Source organism: Brienomyrus brachyistius, chromosome 15 (genome assembly GCF_023856365.1).
Source record: "Brienomyrus brachyistius isolate T26 chromosome 15, BBRACH_0.4, whole genome shotgun sequence".
Taxonomy (NCBI): Eukaryota; Metazoa; Chordata; class Actinopteri; order Osteoglossiformes; family Mormyridae; genus Brienomyrus; species Brienomyrus brachyistius.
Window position 1 is genome coordinate 23,151,172 of NC_064547.1, and position 16,211 is coordinate 23,167,382.

The 16,211-nt window shown below is 43.4% G+C and overlaps 1 protein-coding gene across 3 annotated transcripts in view; it reads left to right on the forward strand.

Moving 5' to 3' along the window:
- Positions 1 to 16,211, forward strand: part of LOC125708848 (voltage-dependent R-type calcium channel subunit alpha-1E) — a 149,491-nt gene that overhangs the window by 124,442 nt on the left and 8,838 nt on the right. For all 3 annotated transcript variants that reach the window (XM_048976693.1, XM_048976694.1, XM_048976695.1), the window contains 17 exons: positions 5 to 116; positions 461 to 590; positions 2,289 to 2,348; positions 2,755 to 2,861; positions 3,597 to 3,693; positions 6,286 to 6,446; positions 6,850 to 6,987; positions 7,104 to 7,305; positions 8,961 to 9,125; positions 9,821 to 9,931; positions 10,082 to 10,162; positions 10,291 to 10,410; positions 10,539 to 10,604; positions 10,708 to 10,799; positions 10,905 to 11,097; positions 11,508 to 11,635; positions 14,768 to 14,864. In XM_048976693.1, the coding sequence (XP_048832650.1) occupies positions 5 to 116; positions 461 to 590; positions 2,289 to 2,348; positions 2,755 to 2,861; positions 3,597 to 3,693; positions 6,286 to 6,446; positions 6,850 to 6,987; positions 7,104 to 7,305; positions 8,961 to 9,125; positions 9,821 to 9,931; positions 10,082 to 10,162; positions 10,291 to 10,410; positions 10,539 to 10,604; positions 10,708 to 10,799; positions 10,905 to 11,097; positions 11,508 to 11,635; positions 14,768 to 14,864 (2,060 nt within the window). The remainder of the gene's footprint in view (positions 1 to 4; positions 117 to 460; positions 591 to 2,288; positions 2,349 to 2,754; positions 2,862 to 3,596; positions 3,694 to 6,285; positions 6,447 to 6,849; positions 6,988 to 7,103; positions 7,306 to 8,960; positions 9,126 to 9,820; positions 9,932 to 10,081; positions 10,163 to 10,290; positions 10,411 to 10,538; positions 10,605 to 10,707; positions 10,800 to 10,904; positions 11,098 to 11,507; positions 11,636 to 14,767; positions 14,865 to 16,211) is intronic.

Sequence of the window (16,211 nt, forward strand, 5' to 3'; positions counted from 1 at the left end):
GCAGTGAACAATAAAGATGTGGAGACTGCCAAATCTGAGAAGGAGGATGAGGAGGTCTCCCGCCCACCCAAGTCTGCCCCACCCAACAGCATGTTCATCTTTAAACCCGATAACCCGTAAGGTTGCATTCGCAGACAATCTTGGTCCTTTCTGCGGAGAATCACCCCACAGGCTCTGCGCACATCACGCATCCAGCTGGCCACACACAGCTACATGCCCGATCACATTCTCACAGTGAGAGCAAGTGCGTTCCGGCTTGATTGGCTTAATTTTATCTCAGTTTCTTGGCAGATGCTTTAATGCAAGGAAACTGCTTCACATTTAGTTTTACCGTCCCTTGGAACCAATTTGGGTCAAGTGAGTTGCTCACTGGTCCCATAGCAGAAGCTATTAGGGATCTTGAATCAGCAGCCTCTCTGAGCCGCTGGCCAGTTTCTGTTCCTCTCTTTCACGTCCCTAGAGTCCGGACAGCATGTCACTACGTGGTGAACCTGCGCTATTTTGAGATGTGCATCCTGGCGGTGATCGCGGCCAGCAGCATCGCCCTGGCTGCCGAGGACCCCGTGCACACCAACTCCGACTGGAACAAGGTGAGTGCCCCAGCCAGCCCGCGCTCACCCCGGCACTTTCATACGAGGCTACAGCATCAGTATGCTGTTCCATTGTCACTGAGCAAACATCACTCATCCCATTTAGGGCATCGCAGCAAACCTACCAAAAGGCTACTGGGTGTGCCTCAGCTATCTTTGCAACCGTCACTGTTTCTGAAGAGCTGTCATTGTACAAGGGTGCTGTCCTTCCTCCTTCACTAAAAACCAAGGAGATATGCAGTTATGGCCTAATGCAGATGGTTTATACTCCTTTTAATGGTGATAATCATTTTAAGGTATTAGAGAAACATTACCCCCTCCACTGCAGGATGAAATCAAATTAGTTTGTATTTGTACCGCAAGTTTTGAAATTTCTGCTCAAATCAACTCAGCCATGATAACGGTTGAGTTAATGGGCTCTGTCAATTAAAGACCCCCCTGTCAGGACTAAATGGGAGACTCTCAGCAGGATAACTGAAATTACGAGGAGAAAAACTGAACACCTGCTATAAGGAAGCAGATGGGGGAGGGGTGGGGGGAGCAAAAAATGAAGATGAATAGTGATAGACAATTAGTGTAAGACACGAGTGGAATGTGTGTTACTGTAATCGACGATTGTGGTGCTGAAATGGACTTGCCATTGCAACGGAAACCGTTAATAACAGAAGTTATTCCAGCGTTTCAGGCAGGAACAGACGTGTCTTGTTCCTGCATTTGTGAGGAGTACATACTGAAAGTTCTCCGTAGTGAATCCATCATTTGCATCCCACCCACTTATGCTATTCAGGGCTGCAGCGAAAGTGAATTTTACATGGAGATCGACTGCTTTTTGCAACAAAAACACTTACGACATGCAAACACTTGATTTAAGGCCATTTCAAGTCTGTATTTTTTTGTCCAAAATTGTCACATGTTTAACAATAAATACGACCTCACATTCTGTCAATCACGTTCACACACCAAATTCAAACCTTTCGTCCGTCATTAAATTTTTTGGAACAGATGTGATTTTTTTGCATCCATCAAACATTATTGACCATAATTTTGTATGTGTGTACAGTAGCAGCATTTGGGGGCTGTGCACTGAAGATCTGTCGATCACCTAGAATGTACTTTCCAATGGCACGATTTGGATTAGCAGTTAAACTCGTGTATGTGTGTGTGTGTCAACTTTAAACATACCGCCCGCTGCTGGTCAGGACCAGCTGGGTCACGAACATTGGTGTGGTCCCAGGGTTGTTAGCAGCTTATCAAACTGGACCACTGACATTCTAAACTACACTGTGAAACAAGTGGGATAATTCTGCAGTTCCCATATCAGCAGGTGAAATTGATAGTTCCAGTATCTTCTTTATTTCATTCCAACTCATGAGAAGTGAGACAACCATAGAATCATTCTCTCTGCTTGACGACTCCATATTGTTTTGTATCGTGAATTTTCACAATTAGGTTTCTTTGCGTAATGATTTTTATTGGATGACAGATTAAACAACACATGAAAAATTCAGACTTGGTTTGTAAGGTCTTTATTAGGACTGGTTTTATAAGCAGTAAATGAAGAACTTGGGAGGACTCAGTGAAAACCATTGCACTGCTTTGCAGAGTTCACCTGAACTGTCTCACATACTGTACAGTGCAACATGTCCCCGTAGCTCCAGATGCATGACTGAACGAATGCTTCCCCTTTGCATTTTGCAGGTCTTGCGTTACTTTGACTATGTTTTTACTGGGGTCTTCACCTTTGAGATGATAATTAAGGTGGGTAATTCCTGTATACAGATATATTTTCTCTCAAAAGTGTATGTGCTGATTTCCAGAGGAAGTGAAATGACCTACTTCAGTTTAATTAAAAATGTTCAGATATATTTTAAATGATTTCTGTGTAACGAAAGCAGCTGTTTTTCATTTTTAATCAAAGTTCAATATCCACCATATATAGTTATTTATCACAAACTTTCTTTGTTTCGATGAACATTTTAGGTCTCAGTCGTGATTTCCAGACAGCACCCAGATTCTAGTTGATCTGTTGAACCTATTTTTGACGTCACTCAAAGACGCCCTTAAGTCCCACCCAGTGGAACCTGGTGTTATTATCATTGGCTGGGATGCAGTTACAGTGGAGGCTGAATGTTAGCTAATGTAAGCCCGCATTCCATGTCCACAGATGATCGACCAAGGCTTGATCCTACATGAAGGTTCCTACTTCCGTGATTTGTGGAACATCCTGGACTTCATTGTGGTGGTGGGGGCTCTGATTGCTTTTGCTCTAACGTGAGTCCCCCGACTTTCGGTCATGTCATTGCCTCAATGTGGAACCAACGTGCATCGCACATTGCAACTGATGTGTATGCATCCAGCAAGCAGACACCCTGAGGTGATTCTGACTGACTGAGGTGCAGGTGGGAGTCTTGGTAACGTTACACATACTGCATAACCTACAGAAAGTTATGATGAAACTTTATTCTTATAGTACAGTTCATTATTTAGCTCTGGTCTGTGAATAGCTGCTTACATTTTAACTGTTTGTTATTCTTTCTGATTTTATTGCTGCGTACCTTCCAGGAATGTGATTGGGTAAAACATTTTCCATTCCTTATTGTCATTTCTTTTTAACTTTTTTAACTTGACACGACATGTTTTTTTTTCCCTGAATATCGGCAATCGTAGCAAAGATCCGATGTATTAATGTAGAATAGTGAGTGAAATCATTTTGCTTTATTAATTTTGTATTATTGTGTCATTAATGTTTCTGGGGGTCATTATAATTCCCGACCACAGTGTTGCATTACACTGCTTTGCAATTGGGGTGAATCGCACTGTATACTGTAGCCATTGTAATTGCTTAATTTGTATCTTTAATGTGTCGTACCATTAGCAATGTATCGAAATGTGTATCGCATTGCCTCAGAAATACAGGTGCACGTCCATGCAAGGTATTCATGGATGGGTTTAAATATTTTCTCACGAAAAAGGTGGATCTACTTGATTGTGTTTCAATGTCTGCAGGAATAGCAAAGGTCGGGACATCAAGACTATAAAGTCTCTTCGCGTCCTGCGTGTCCTTCGGCCTCTAAAGACCATAAAGCGACTCCCCAAACTGAAGGTACTGTACTACTGTATAGACCAGAGTCCTACAAACATTAATCAGTAACATGATGACATACAATGTGTGAAATCAAACAAATATGATTTTATCAGCTTCAAAGGATTTCATTTACAAAAAGTTACTGCTCTGAACATACTGGGCTTTGCGCCTGCCTGCCATACTGGGATGGACCATCAGGATAAGTTCCACTGGACTAGTAATGGGTGCTGAAGGTCACCACTTGCCTCTGCCTCGTCTGGGTGGATTACGGCTTTAAAACTTGCCACACATCTCCTTTCATTCCGTAGGCCTTCAATATGCATAAAACCCCATGCAGAAGTACCAGCCTCATTCTGCCCAGCTCCATGTTTAGAGACAAAGCTCACACCTCCACAACAGCAAACAAAAAAAAAACACCCCCTCATCTGACAAATTCAAAGCCCGAGGGACCAATTGTGTTTCCCGAAGTGCTCAAGTAGGTAGGCGTAGCTTACAGGCAACACAGTCAAGCTGGCAGGCCGGATGTCTTCCGAATCGTGTTGAGGAATGAAGTAACCTTGTGTGAATTAAAGGCTAAACGAGTTATAATTCACCAATATACATGTCATTAACAATAGCTAAATTCAGAGCAAGCTAAAACAAAGACAGGTGCATTCATATATTTGCAGTGGTTACCCCATCAGATCTTTTGGTAACACTTCACTTGAGGGGGCACAAATAATGTAGTAGTACACTCTTACTTAATGTATTAAGAAACTTAGTGTTAGTTATGTACTGATTTATATTCAATCATCATTAATGGTTCATGTATTTCATGCAGTGGTTATATTTGTTCATTAATTTACATGAACCCCTTTCGGGTAAAGTGGTACCGATCATTTAATTGAATGAATCCAAACATTAATATCTCATTCAAAAGACTGTGGCTATGTAATGATGATTGTGGTACATCTGACTAATAGCTTGTCTGGTGTCCATTCAAATGCAGTAAGTGCTAATCATTTAGAAAATGAATATTTTACGACAAAATAAATTTTGGGTTGGCCATGGAACTTATCCCAGGTCTAATAGAGGACAAGACAAGGTAACATTTTGGATATGATACCACTTTGTCACAGGGCACACCCACACATACACTCACACATACGCACACATACACACACACGCACACACATACATACACACACACACACACAAACACACACAGAGTCATGTAACCATATCTTTTTGGGGATGGATCATTCATTTCTATGGAAAAAAATGTTAATGCTAACTATGACAGCTTTAACCCCTACCCAGCCCTAACCATAACCATAAGTAACAAAATAACATATTGCAGTTTTTGCATTTTTAGCTTTTTTTCATTGCAGTCACTGATTTTTATATAATAGAGTTTTCCTTTATGGGGACAGGAAACTGGACCACACATACATACGTGCACATACAGTACACACTACAGAAATGCCGGTTTACCTAATTTCATTTCATGTCTTATAAATGTCTTAGTAAATATCTTCTCTGTTCTGGAGACATCAGAGAGATGGAGTAGGCATGCAAACACTGGGTGACTAGTGCGACCAATGTGGCCAAAACCAGCAGGTAGTTAGTATTTCCTGCAAAACCATCCACTAGATTTGGAATCTAAAGCTTCACCTTACCATCCAAAAATCTAAAGGCCAAGCTGGACCATGTGTCCACAAGGTACTTTTTGAGCATGTCTTCTTTATGGGTAGGAATGGTGCAGTCCACATGGGACCTCCCTAACACTGGGCAGATAAGCACCTTGGCTGCAGCAAAGATGATTTGTACAGTAATAGTCCATTTAGCACCTTAGAGATACGATCCTCAGTGATTCTTGACCTCAGCTGATATGGGAAATGTTCACCCTCTGGAAGGTCGCTGCAAAAATGACAGAGAACAATATTTAGCAACCGAGGCAGGCTGCAATGGCCCTGTAGGTATAAAAGTGGGAAAAGTGAGTGCACTGCATCATGCATTTATATTGTGCTTAAATAAAGAAGCTTTCTATCTTCTCCATATGGGGGCTGTATTATCAACTAGAAAACTAAAAAGAGAGACTGACAGTGTAATAAACTGGAGTAACCGAAGAAGGTTTAATTGGCCTCACTTTCCCCAAACTTACCCATCCCTTTCCTCTCAGGGCAAAGCAGGCTCTATTGAATACAGGGGAAATGAAGAGAAGGATGACTTACTAACTGAACAAAGTTCAGCTGATATTAGTGTGATGAGTTGGAAAAATTACTCGTTTTTGCTCCAGGGGCTGGTAAAAACGAGAGAAAGAATTATTGGCCAGTTGTGGATCAAGGAAGGTTTTCATTACGGTGTTTTTTAAATATATAATTACTTCCTCTCAGAGAGGAGTGGTTTCATATAAGAATGAATCACTTGTGATAAGAGCCTAGACCTTTACATCCGGAATGTCTGGGTTTCCATGGAACTCTGACCTAATGGCCTTATTACAGTCGTCTAACTGCGATGTAAATTGCTTTCACATTCAGTATGTAAGATAATATCCATGTCCCCTGTCTACTGCATTTTCTCCACCTATTTCGCATTGTATCTGTATCCTCTCCTTGGCTTCCTTTGCAGGCAGTGTTTGACTGCGTGGTGAACTCCCTCAAGAACGTCTTCAACATCCTCATTGTCTACAAGCTCTTCATGTTCATCTTTGCCGTCATTGCGGTGCAGCTTTTCAAAGGGAAGTTCTTCTATTGCACAGATGGGTCTAAGGACACACAGAAAGACTGCCAGTAGGTGCCTGCTGAGTCTTTTATCATATCCATCCAAATGTGCTGCATCCAAACGCATGGTGCAACATCCTTTAGGACTCCATTGTCCTAGTCGTACATTTCATGAATCAAAAGTGATTGAACAATGTGTTAGCCTGCCTTTGGCCACAAAGCATCGTGAAAGAAATTGTACTCATTCCTGAAAACCAACTGGATGGTCTTGCACTCATCTTCTTCTTTAATGCATCAATAGACTCCATGATTTAAGTGGTCGCCTTTCTTTTTTGTCCCAGACGTGTTCCGCCAGCTTGAGGTCTGTTTGCATGCTTTGTGCAATAGGGTCGCCTCTTGTCCTGTATTCCTGTGTGCTTTTTGAGTTCTGACAAATGCCTCATCCAAGTCATTGTCATTGTGTGTCATACAGGGGCTTCTATATTGACTATGAGAAGGATAAGAAGCAGGTGAAGGAAAGGGAATGGAAGAGACATGATTTCCACTACGACAACATCATCTGGGCCCTTCTCACCCTGTTTACCGTGTCAACCGGGGAAGGCTGGCCGCAGTGAGTGACTGCATCATTTTGTATGAAGAGTAAGGTGCACAAAACTCTAGTCATGACCCATCTCATGTTGCCGTTTGACTTGTTAAAGGTGGTTTTCTACCTCGCCTCTGATTCAGGGTCCTGCAGCACTCTGTAGACGTGACGGAGGAGGACCGGGGTCCCAGCCGAGGAAATCGTATGGAAATGTCCATCTTCTATGTCGTCTATTTTGTGGTCTTCCCATTCTTCTTCGTCAACATCTTCGTGGCCCTCATTATAATCACCTTCCAAGAGCAAGGGGACAAGATGATGGAGGAGTGCAGTTTAGAGAAGAATGAGGTGACTGCTTTATATTTATATAAGATTTATATATGCGGAATATGCACTATACAGTATATATGTGTGTGTGTGTGTGTGTGTGTGTGTGTATGCCTATAAGCGTTACTATAAGTGAATTATTTAAACAGTATTTGTACAGGAATGATTCTGTCCCAGGCTTTTTCATCCATATAAACAGCGATCACTATAACTGTGATCACTACAAGTGGTTTCCACTGTATAGGCTTCCTATCAATTTAACAACGTAAATTTTAAATATCGTGTCATCTAATCGGCGCTTCTGATCGGCCTTTATATACAGCGCCAATCAATTTATTTAAAATGAATATCGGCCGATAATGATTGATGGCCTATTGATCGAAGCATCTTTTATATATATATATATATTTATATATATTAATAGTATATATGTTTACTAATAACCTTCTATATATGCATACCTATACCACATACCAGGAATCCCTTAAAAACTACAAATTAGAAAAGGATCAACCTGTCATAAAAGCAAGCAATGCTTTACATTGCAATAAAAATGGAACTTGAGCATGTGCCCTGCCTATTGTTTATGTCTAGTGTCTTTAACCAAACAGAGGCAGTCTCCTTTGTGCAATGTAAAGATGAAGACCTGCTTTTATTTTGGAAATCTTGGAAAATTGACAAATGGGACGGCATGGTGATGCAGTGGTTAGGGCTGTCGCCTCTCACCTCTGAGACCTGGCTTACGGTCTCCCTCTTCCGTCATGGCGTTTGGGTTTCCGTCTGGGTACTCCTGTTTCCCCCCAAAGTCCAAAAACAATGAGGTTAATTGGAGGTAGTAAATTGCCCATAGGTGTGTGAGTGTGCCCTGCAATGGGTTGGAACCCCATTCTGGGTTGTTTTCTGCCTTGTGCTCACAGGCTCCCGACCCCACACAACGCTGAACAGGGCAAGTGGTTCCAGAAAATGGAAGGATAGTTGGACATTGACAGGATCGTACAACACAGAGAATAAACATTTTTGAGGCTTTAAGAGTATAATCCACGGCTCTTCATAGTGTGTTTGTGTATGTTTATGGTTTGCTGGTGGAATGTTACACTTACATAAAAATGACACCAGAGGCTTGAAGTCGAACTCCTCCAGTGTTCAGATGTGGAGACCCATGGAAACTCATTGGGATCGCAGGGCTTCCCCCTGGGAAGTGTCCCTCCGTAAATATTGACTGTCTCCCAGGAGTTTCATCGTTCCTCTCATAGACTAACCGCAGCCTCCCACAGCCAGAAGCATGCATATGAGTGAGATGTGTCTGGTTCTACACTTTTACATCACAGTGTGAACCTCTCTTTGGCACGTTGTTAAGTCACAATGACACAGTATGGAGAAGTACCATTGAATCTACAAAGAGTTTCTCTCAGCCAGTCCATGACAAACAGGGTCTAAGGCTACATTCACATTACCAGGCTGAAGTGACTCGAATATGATTTTTTAGCCTAATGTGGATACAAAAATCCGATCTTTTCCAATCTAATCTAATCCTATGACTTTTATATGTGATCCTATATCGGCTGCGTATCCAATTCACAGCCATGCGACATGAATGGAAATGGACTTGGAGAGTTGTTCTGTTCCAGCTAAAGGCTTGTCTTTCCGTTGTTTCCTTCTCTCTCTATCCTTCTCAGAGGGCTTGTATAGACTTTGCCATTAGTGCCAAGCCACTTACTCGCTACATGCCCCAGAACAGACATAGTTTCCAGTACAGACTGTGGCACTTTGTAGTCTCCCCGTCTTTTGAGTACACCGTGCTGACCATGATCGCTCTCAACACGGTCGTCCTGATGATGAAGGTAAGACAGTGGAATGTTCTAGTTACCTTTCTCTCACTTGCTTTATTTGTCCTTGTAACAATGCAACTTGGCAACCATTCCCATAATTTTGATTACCTTTGCTAACACATAGTATGTATAGTTGGAAAGAGTGTCCCGCACAAGGAAGATCAGTTAAATGTAAAGCCATTCCTGTTTCCTGTTGCAGCTTTTTCCCTTCTCTCTCCCTCCCGCCCTCTCACTCTCGTTCTCTCTCTTTCTCTCTCTCTCTCTCTCTCGCTCTTGCTCTCTCTCCTGTAAGCAATCAGTCCTAGAAATGGCACTGAGTCAGACAGTCTGGTCAGACACCATGAGTCAGTGCCTATTAAATAATGATCTGAACCCCTCGTCTGATATTTCACCTGCCCTCATTAATTCTCCCTGCATCACACAGAAGACACAGATACTTCCTAAATTTCTCCCTGCCGTTAAAGTGAGGGGATGCCTTCTGTGCTAGCCCATGCTCAAAGGCCAGTTTGGCTCAGTCCACATGGGACCCTTGGCGTTACACGGAGCCATAAATCACACTAAAAGGGTGAATGCCTCTCTCAGATGGCCCCAAAGGTGTCCCCAGTATCCTAGTTTGCAATATTTTATACTGCTGATTTGTTTCAGGGGGAGGTTGTGTGACTTTTAACCTTCTTGCTTCCTCACTTCCTTCCACTTCTTCCCTGCAGTACTATTTGGCACCCACAAATTACGAAGCTGCGCTGAAGCACCTCAACACAGCCTTCACCATGCTCTTCTCCCTGGAGTGCATCCTGAAGATTCTGGCCTTTGGCTTTGTGGTACGCTGCTGCGAACAACTGGATCCTCAACGAGCAATACAGAAAAGCTCCCTTTGTCTACAGAAAAACTCCCTTTGTCTGCCTCATCAAGAAATTCATACTGTCAGTCACCCCAGTTGCCACGGTTACAGCTTGCCTCCTCTTTTACAGAATTACTTTCGAGACACATGGAACATATTTGACTTTATTACCGTACTAGGCAGCATCACCGAAATAGTGGTTGATTGGCTGGTAAGTTTTTAGCACTTTGCATCGTGATGCTGGCGTTTGACTGCATCTAACAGGCATGCATTTCTCTCTCTCTGTTTGCCACCCCTTCGGGTAAATTAATTGTCTTGTGCCTTTTATCAACCCCCGAGTCGCTGAAAACGTTCAACATGAGCTTCCTGAAGCTCTTCCGGGCAGCTCGGCTAATCAAGCTACTGAGACAGGGCTACACCATACGCATCCTGCTGTGGACGTTCGTTCAATCGTTCAAGGTGAGCTGCCCTCGCCTGACGACCGAACCTGCCAAATGGCATGTGGTACAAGACATGCATCAAGAACCATTTCAATGATATTGTCTCAAAGGAGATTTGAAAACAGTGTCTTTCTCTTCCTGTCACAGGCACTTCCCTACGTCTGCCTGCTCATTGCCATGCTGTTCTTTATATACGCAATTATTGGAATGCAGGTAAGCTCTGGCTTAGACTCCTTCACTTATGCTGCAGTCCTGGCTGCTAAATTCATGCTTCGCGCAACAGGCTCATTCGAATGCTTCCTAAATGTCACCGAAGGTGTTTGGAAACATCAAGCTGAGAGACGACCGTACCATCAACAGGCACAACAATTTCAAGACCTTCTTCGGTGCACTGATGCTGTTGTTCAGGTTGGGGGATTAGCCTGAGTATGTATCAGTGAACACATTTATTCTTTTGGTTTTAACGTGGAGGCTCTGTTGGTGTCTGTGGCTGTTGTGCTGCTTTCCTAACAGGAGCGCGACTGGGGAATCTTGGCAGGAGATCATGTTGTCCTGCTTGGGTGGTCAGGAATGTGAGGCAGACAGCACGATTCAGCCAAGTCTCAATGCTTCTGTCACGTCGGAAGCTTCTGACCAGAACACGGGTTGCGGCACAGAATTCGCCTACTTCTACTTCGTTTCCTTCATCTTCTTCAGCTCGTTCCTGGTGAGCGTGCTCAAACGGGCAAATGAAAAGGCTGCACAAGAGAAGGGGTGTTTCTCAATACCAAGTGTTCATAAGGGTTCATAAGAATGATGACAAGACCTCTCTTATTAACTTGCCTTCCAAGAACACACTCGGGGCACAGTGAATCATCGGGATTGATCTCATTTGGTGAGGATGCAACCAATGTGTCCTTGATATTTGGAGCGGGGCAAGAATGACACCCGTGGATTTTTACGTTGTACCTCCTCTTTACTTCTGCTCTTGAGTATTGGAACTGGTCTCCGGCAGTTGAAGTTGATGTAATATGGGTACACAAGAATACAAGCACGGTCAAGTGTGCATATTGAGAAACACCCAAGGTTGATCAGTAATGGCACCTTTCACTGGGCATGTGCTTAAACTCTCTGCAGATGCTGAATCTCTTCGTGGCTGTGATCATGGACAACTTTGAGTACCTGACCCGTGACTCCTCCATCCTGGGCCCACATCACCTGGACGAGTTTGTGCGCATTTGGGGGGAGTACGACCGTGCAGCATGGTAATGTCGTCATACCGTCACAGCATCCGACAACCTTTCACAATATACCCTAAACATGATGCTGTCCGGCATCCATGCAGGGTGGATCACCGCCTCATTGAAATAATCATGCCTCATTGGTTGATGCCGTTGTATTTCTCCACCACCTACTTAAACCATAACAAATATGCTCTTTAATATTTTCGCATTGCTAACACGGTTCTCGTACACCTTTGTCTATAAATACACTTTTAAAAACAATGTTCAGTGATCCAACACTACAAACTCATGTTTGCCAATTAAAACAACTTGCAAATTTTTCTTGTTGGTATCAGTTGATCACTAGTTTTGTAATTGCGAAATATTTTATCATAAAACATGCATTTTCGCTGAATATCAGTATAGGCAGTCCCTACGTTAGGAACAGGATCTGTTCTCTAAGTCAGATTTATAGGTAATTGGTGAGTTGCTAATAGTATGCACTAATAGTAAAAGTAGCTACGTACGATACTGTTCTGTACCTCAAGCCGACGAACCGCTGAAGCTGTGCAATGTTTTCACGAGCGGCACAGAACAATGCATTTGTTTTTATGAACCATTGTATTTAACCCAAATTTTTTATGTAGGCTTCATGGCAGTCCTTTCGTGAGTCAGTAAGTCAGGCATTCTTAACCCAGGGACTGCCTGTAAAGATGTTTAAAACACATTCATACCAGCATCTAATCCTATAATCTGGCTATGATTTTCTCAGATTTGTGTTTTTCTAGCTTTTGCACATAATTTTATGAAAATTCTAAATAAATCTGTTTTTCCTGAAATCCTGTCACGGGTCTGTTGCCAAATCAGACCGTGTTTAAATATGAATATGAGATGAGCATAAGCATTATGAATGTCATGTAACACTGTCATTAATATAAATGAATTTGGTGGACATCTGACTGGGGCTTCAGTGAAGTTTTCATGGAATGGTATTGATCTTGTGTCCTCCTGAACTTCTGCTCAGTACATGGTTGGATTTAGCTTGCTGTGTTTGCACGCAGGCCAGCGGCAGTAGGTTCTACAGGCCAGCATCTGGGCTCTTGTCTTCATTGGACGCGTTCCCTTCTCTGTGGAACCACACCATCAGTTATCTGGGCCTGAGGCCCCGTGCTGTGAGCCCCCACACTCTCACTCCTGTGTGGTACACATCGGACCATATGTCCACCCAAAGGACATGTTTGACTAAGGGAGCCTGCAGTTTCTCAAGTATGAATGGCACTTGGATCGAACTGCCAGGGCTATAAATCAGCGAATGATGTCAGATTAACGGCAGAGCGTCAATGAGTGGGCGACGCCTCAGTGGGCGGCGCTGTTACCTCGCACCTCCAGGGTTGGCAGTGTGGCCACTCTGCGTGTGTCGAGTTCCCTCCATTTTGCACGGGTTTTCTCCAAACTCTCCAGTCATTTCTCATAATCCGATGACGTGCAGTTAGGTGAATTGCCGTTTCTGAATTCCCTGTAGCGTGTGTTTCTCTGTGTGCGTACGTGCCCTGCGATGAGCTGGCATCCCATCCAGAGTGATCCCAGCCTTACTCCCTGTGCTGCCTGGGATAGGCTCCAGACCCCCTACCCACAACACGGGACTATCTACGCAGCTACAAGACGGATGAAAACCATAAATGTTATAGTTGCTGTTATGATGTTGCAGTGCTTGTGCACCATACAGTTAGTGTAGAGATGATAGTAATCTCCACATAGTGGAGATTTAGCTTTATTAATTCATGACGCAAGGGGGGGATATTTGTTGTCCAACACAACACCCCCCCCCCAAATTAAACAAACAAATAAATAACCAAACAGGAAGTACACAGCCCAGTGCAGATGGCAGGGTACAGGCATGAGTCAGATAGAGCTCGGTTGGTGATAGATGCTCACAGGTGATGCAGGCCGTGGTTACAGCTCATCGTGGTGCTGTGTCCTGCTGTTATTCCTCTGTCCTGGCACTTTGCAGGTCCAGCTGCCGAGGAAGAATTTGCATTCTTTCCTGCATTGCCCAGTAGAGGGCAAACCCTGCATCCCTAACATTATGTGTTTTCTTTCCAGTGGAAGGATTCACTATAAGGAGATGTACAAGGTAGTGCGAACAATTTCGCCTCCACTGGGCTTTGGAAAGAACTGCCCCTACAGGGTGGCGTGCAAGGTTTGGCTCCCCACTAACTCCCCCCGCCACCCCCTCAGCCTCAGCACCCAGTGCCTCCAAACCCCCTGCCCCGCTCCTCTGCCGCCAGTCCTTCCATTGGTTCACCTGCGCTGTTCGGAAATTGTTTTTTCTCCAGGCCAAGGAATGACTGAGATGTGGCCTTGTGGTGCAAAGAGTTGGCCTTCCAATGAGTCAAGGTTGACCATGCCATGGAGTCAACATTGGGTGGAACCAGGGCTATAATTATAATATATATTGAGGGGGACATTGTGAGTACATCTAAATATTGGGGGGCCTAAACATGAAATGCATTTCTAAAATTTTTAAATACTACATACTCTGATATATAGCAGTTTAAATAACTGTGTGGTTGGATACCCTTTCATATTTACTTCACTATTCCCTGTAGTTCTCACATTGCGATTGTCACTAAGAGGCTTCCCTGTACAGGAAGTCTCCAGCCTCACCCAAGGACTCAGATTCTTGGCTCGGATACTGGAAATCATCAGTCTTTGCACCCTGATCTCTCTAGGAACCTTGGGCATGATTGGTCATGAACTGAGGTTTGGGGTTTGATGAGGGCTGGGGCGGGACAGTGCTTAGTGCATGTAACGCCCCTGCCATATCGCCTTGCTTGTTCAGCATGTTAGCACAGGATGAGCTCCCAGGTCACATGGGCTGGTCAGTCATTCCTTTGGTCAACCTGAGGTCTTTGTCCTTTGGTTTCTATGCTAAAATCGCATAGAACGACTACAATGCTTCATTTGACTGGTTTCTTTCCCTTCTTTTCTGTTTTTATATAACTTGCTGTGAATAACCTCTTTTCTGTTATTTCTTCCCTTTTCCGATGTTCCCCTCCTGTTTTTGTCCTCCTCCTCCTCCTCCATGTCCTCCCCCCTCCTCGGTTCTCCCCTGGAAATGCCTGCCCTGTTCTTCCTCTTCCTCATCTGCATTGCTCCCTGGCATCTCCCCAGTGGGCGCATTCATTACACTGACATGTATGAGATGCTGACCAACATGTCGCCCCCGCTAGGCCTCGGCAAGAAATGTCCTTCCAAAGTGGCTTATAAGGTAGACTGAGGAATGAAGTCTCCGTGAATCGCTTCTGAAAAGCTGAGCTCTGCTTTCTGTTTGGTGGAGAAGGGGTCATGCAAAAATACACAGAGGGGCTGTGTGTCTAAATCGTTCCTGTATTACTGTTTGTCTTATTTTTTATTTGTATAATTATTTTTTTTTGTACATATCGGGAAGTCTTCGTGTTTGTATTGTTCAGTTAATTTACATTAACAATAAAGTTGTATTAAATCAACAGTAGGTCTAAAAAAGTGTTGCCAAGGACATGAGATATGACTGCATTTTCCAATAATTCACTACTATTACAAGACAAGTAAGCAATTAAGTAAAATGTATTTCTATAGTTTGTTTCACCGATGAGCATCACATAGTACTGTACAAGAAGGCAAAACCACCCCAATGGCCATACTAAACAAAAATACACAAAGCAAAACCACCCCAATGGCCATCCTAAACAAAAATACACCAAGCAAAACCACCCCAATGGCCATCCTAAACAAAAATATACAAAGCAAAACCACCCCAATGGCCATCCTAAACAAAAATACACAAAGCAAAACCACCCCAATGGCCATCCTAAACAAAAATACAGAAAGCAAAACCACCCCAATGGCCATCCTAAACAAAAATATACAAAGCAAAACCACCCCAATGGCCATCCTAAACGAAAAATACACCAAGGAAAACCACCCCAATGACCATCCTAAACGAAAAATACACCAAGCAAAACCACCCCAATGGCCATCCTAAACAAAAATACACCAAGCAAAACCACCCCAATGGCCATCCTAAACGAAAAATACACCAAGCAAAACCACCCCAATGGCCATCCTAAACGAAAAATACACCAAGCAAAACCACCCCAATGACCATCCTAAACGAAAAATACACCAAGCAAAACCACCCCAATGGCCATCCTAAACGAAAAATACACCAAGCAAAACCACCCCAATGACCATCCTAAACGAAAAATACACCAAGCAAAACCACCCTAATGGCCACCCTAAACAAAAATACACCAAGCAAAACCACCCCAATGGCCATCTAAACAAAAAATATACAAAGCAAAAGCACCCCAATTGCCATCCTAAACAAGTGCGCCCTGAACTTACATTTAAACAGTTCCACTGATTCCACCGATCTCAGCACCAGTGGAAGATTGTTTGAAGGGGTACCGTTATACATAAAACTGGTGTAATTTTGAGTTAAATTTTGTTGGATTTTTGGGTCAGTATTATATATGGTTTTCCGTTTGTGTTTGTGCTGCAGCAAAGTAGCAATGTGATTGTCCTGCTACAGCCGTGCTGCCTTTACTTGGGGCTCGTTTTCTGTAAGGTGTTTTGA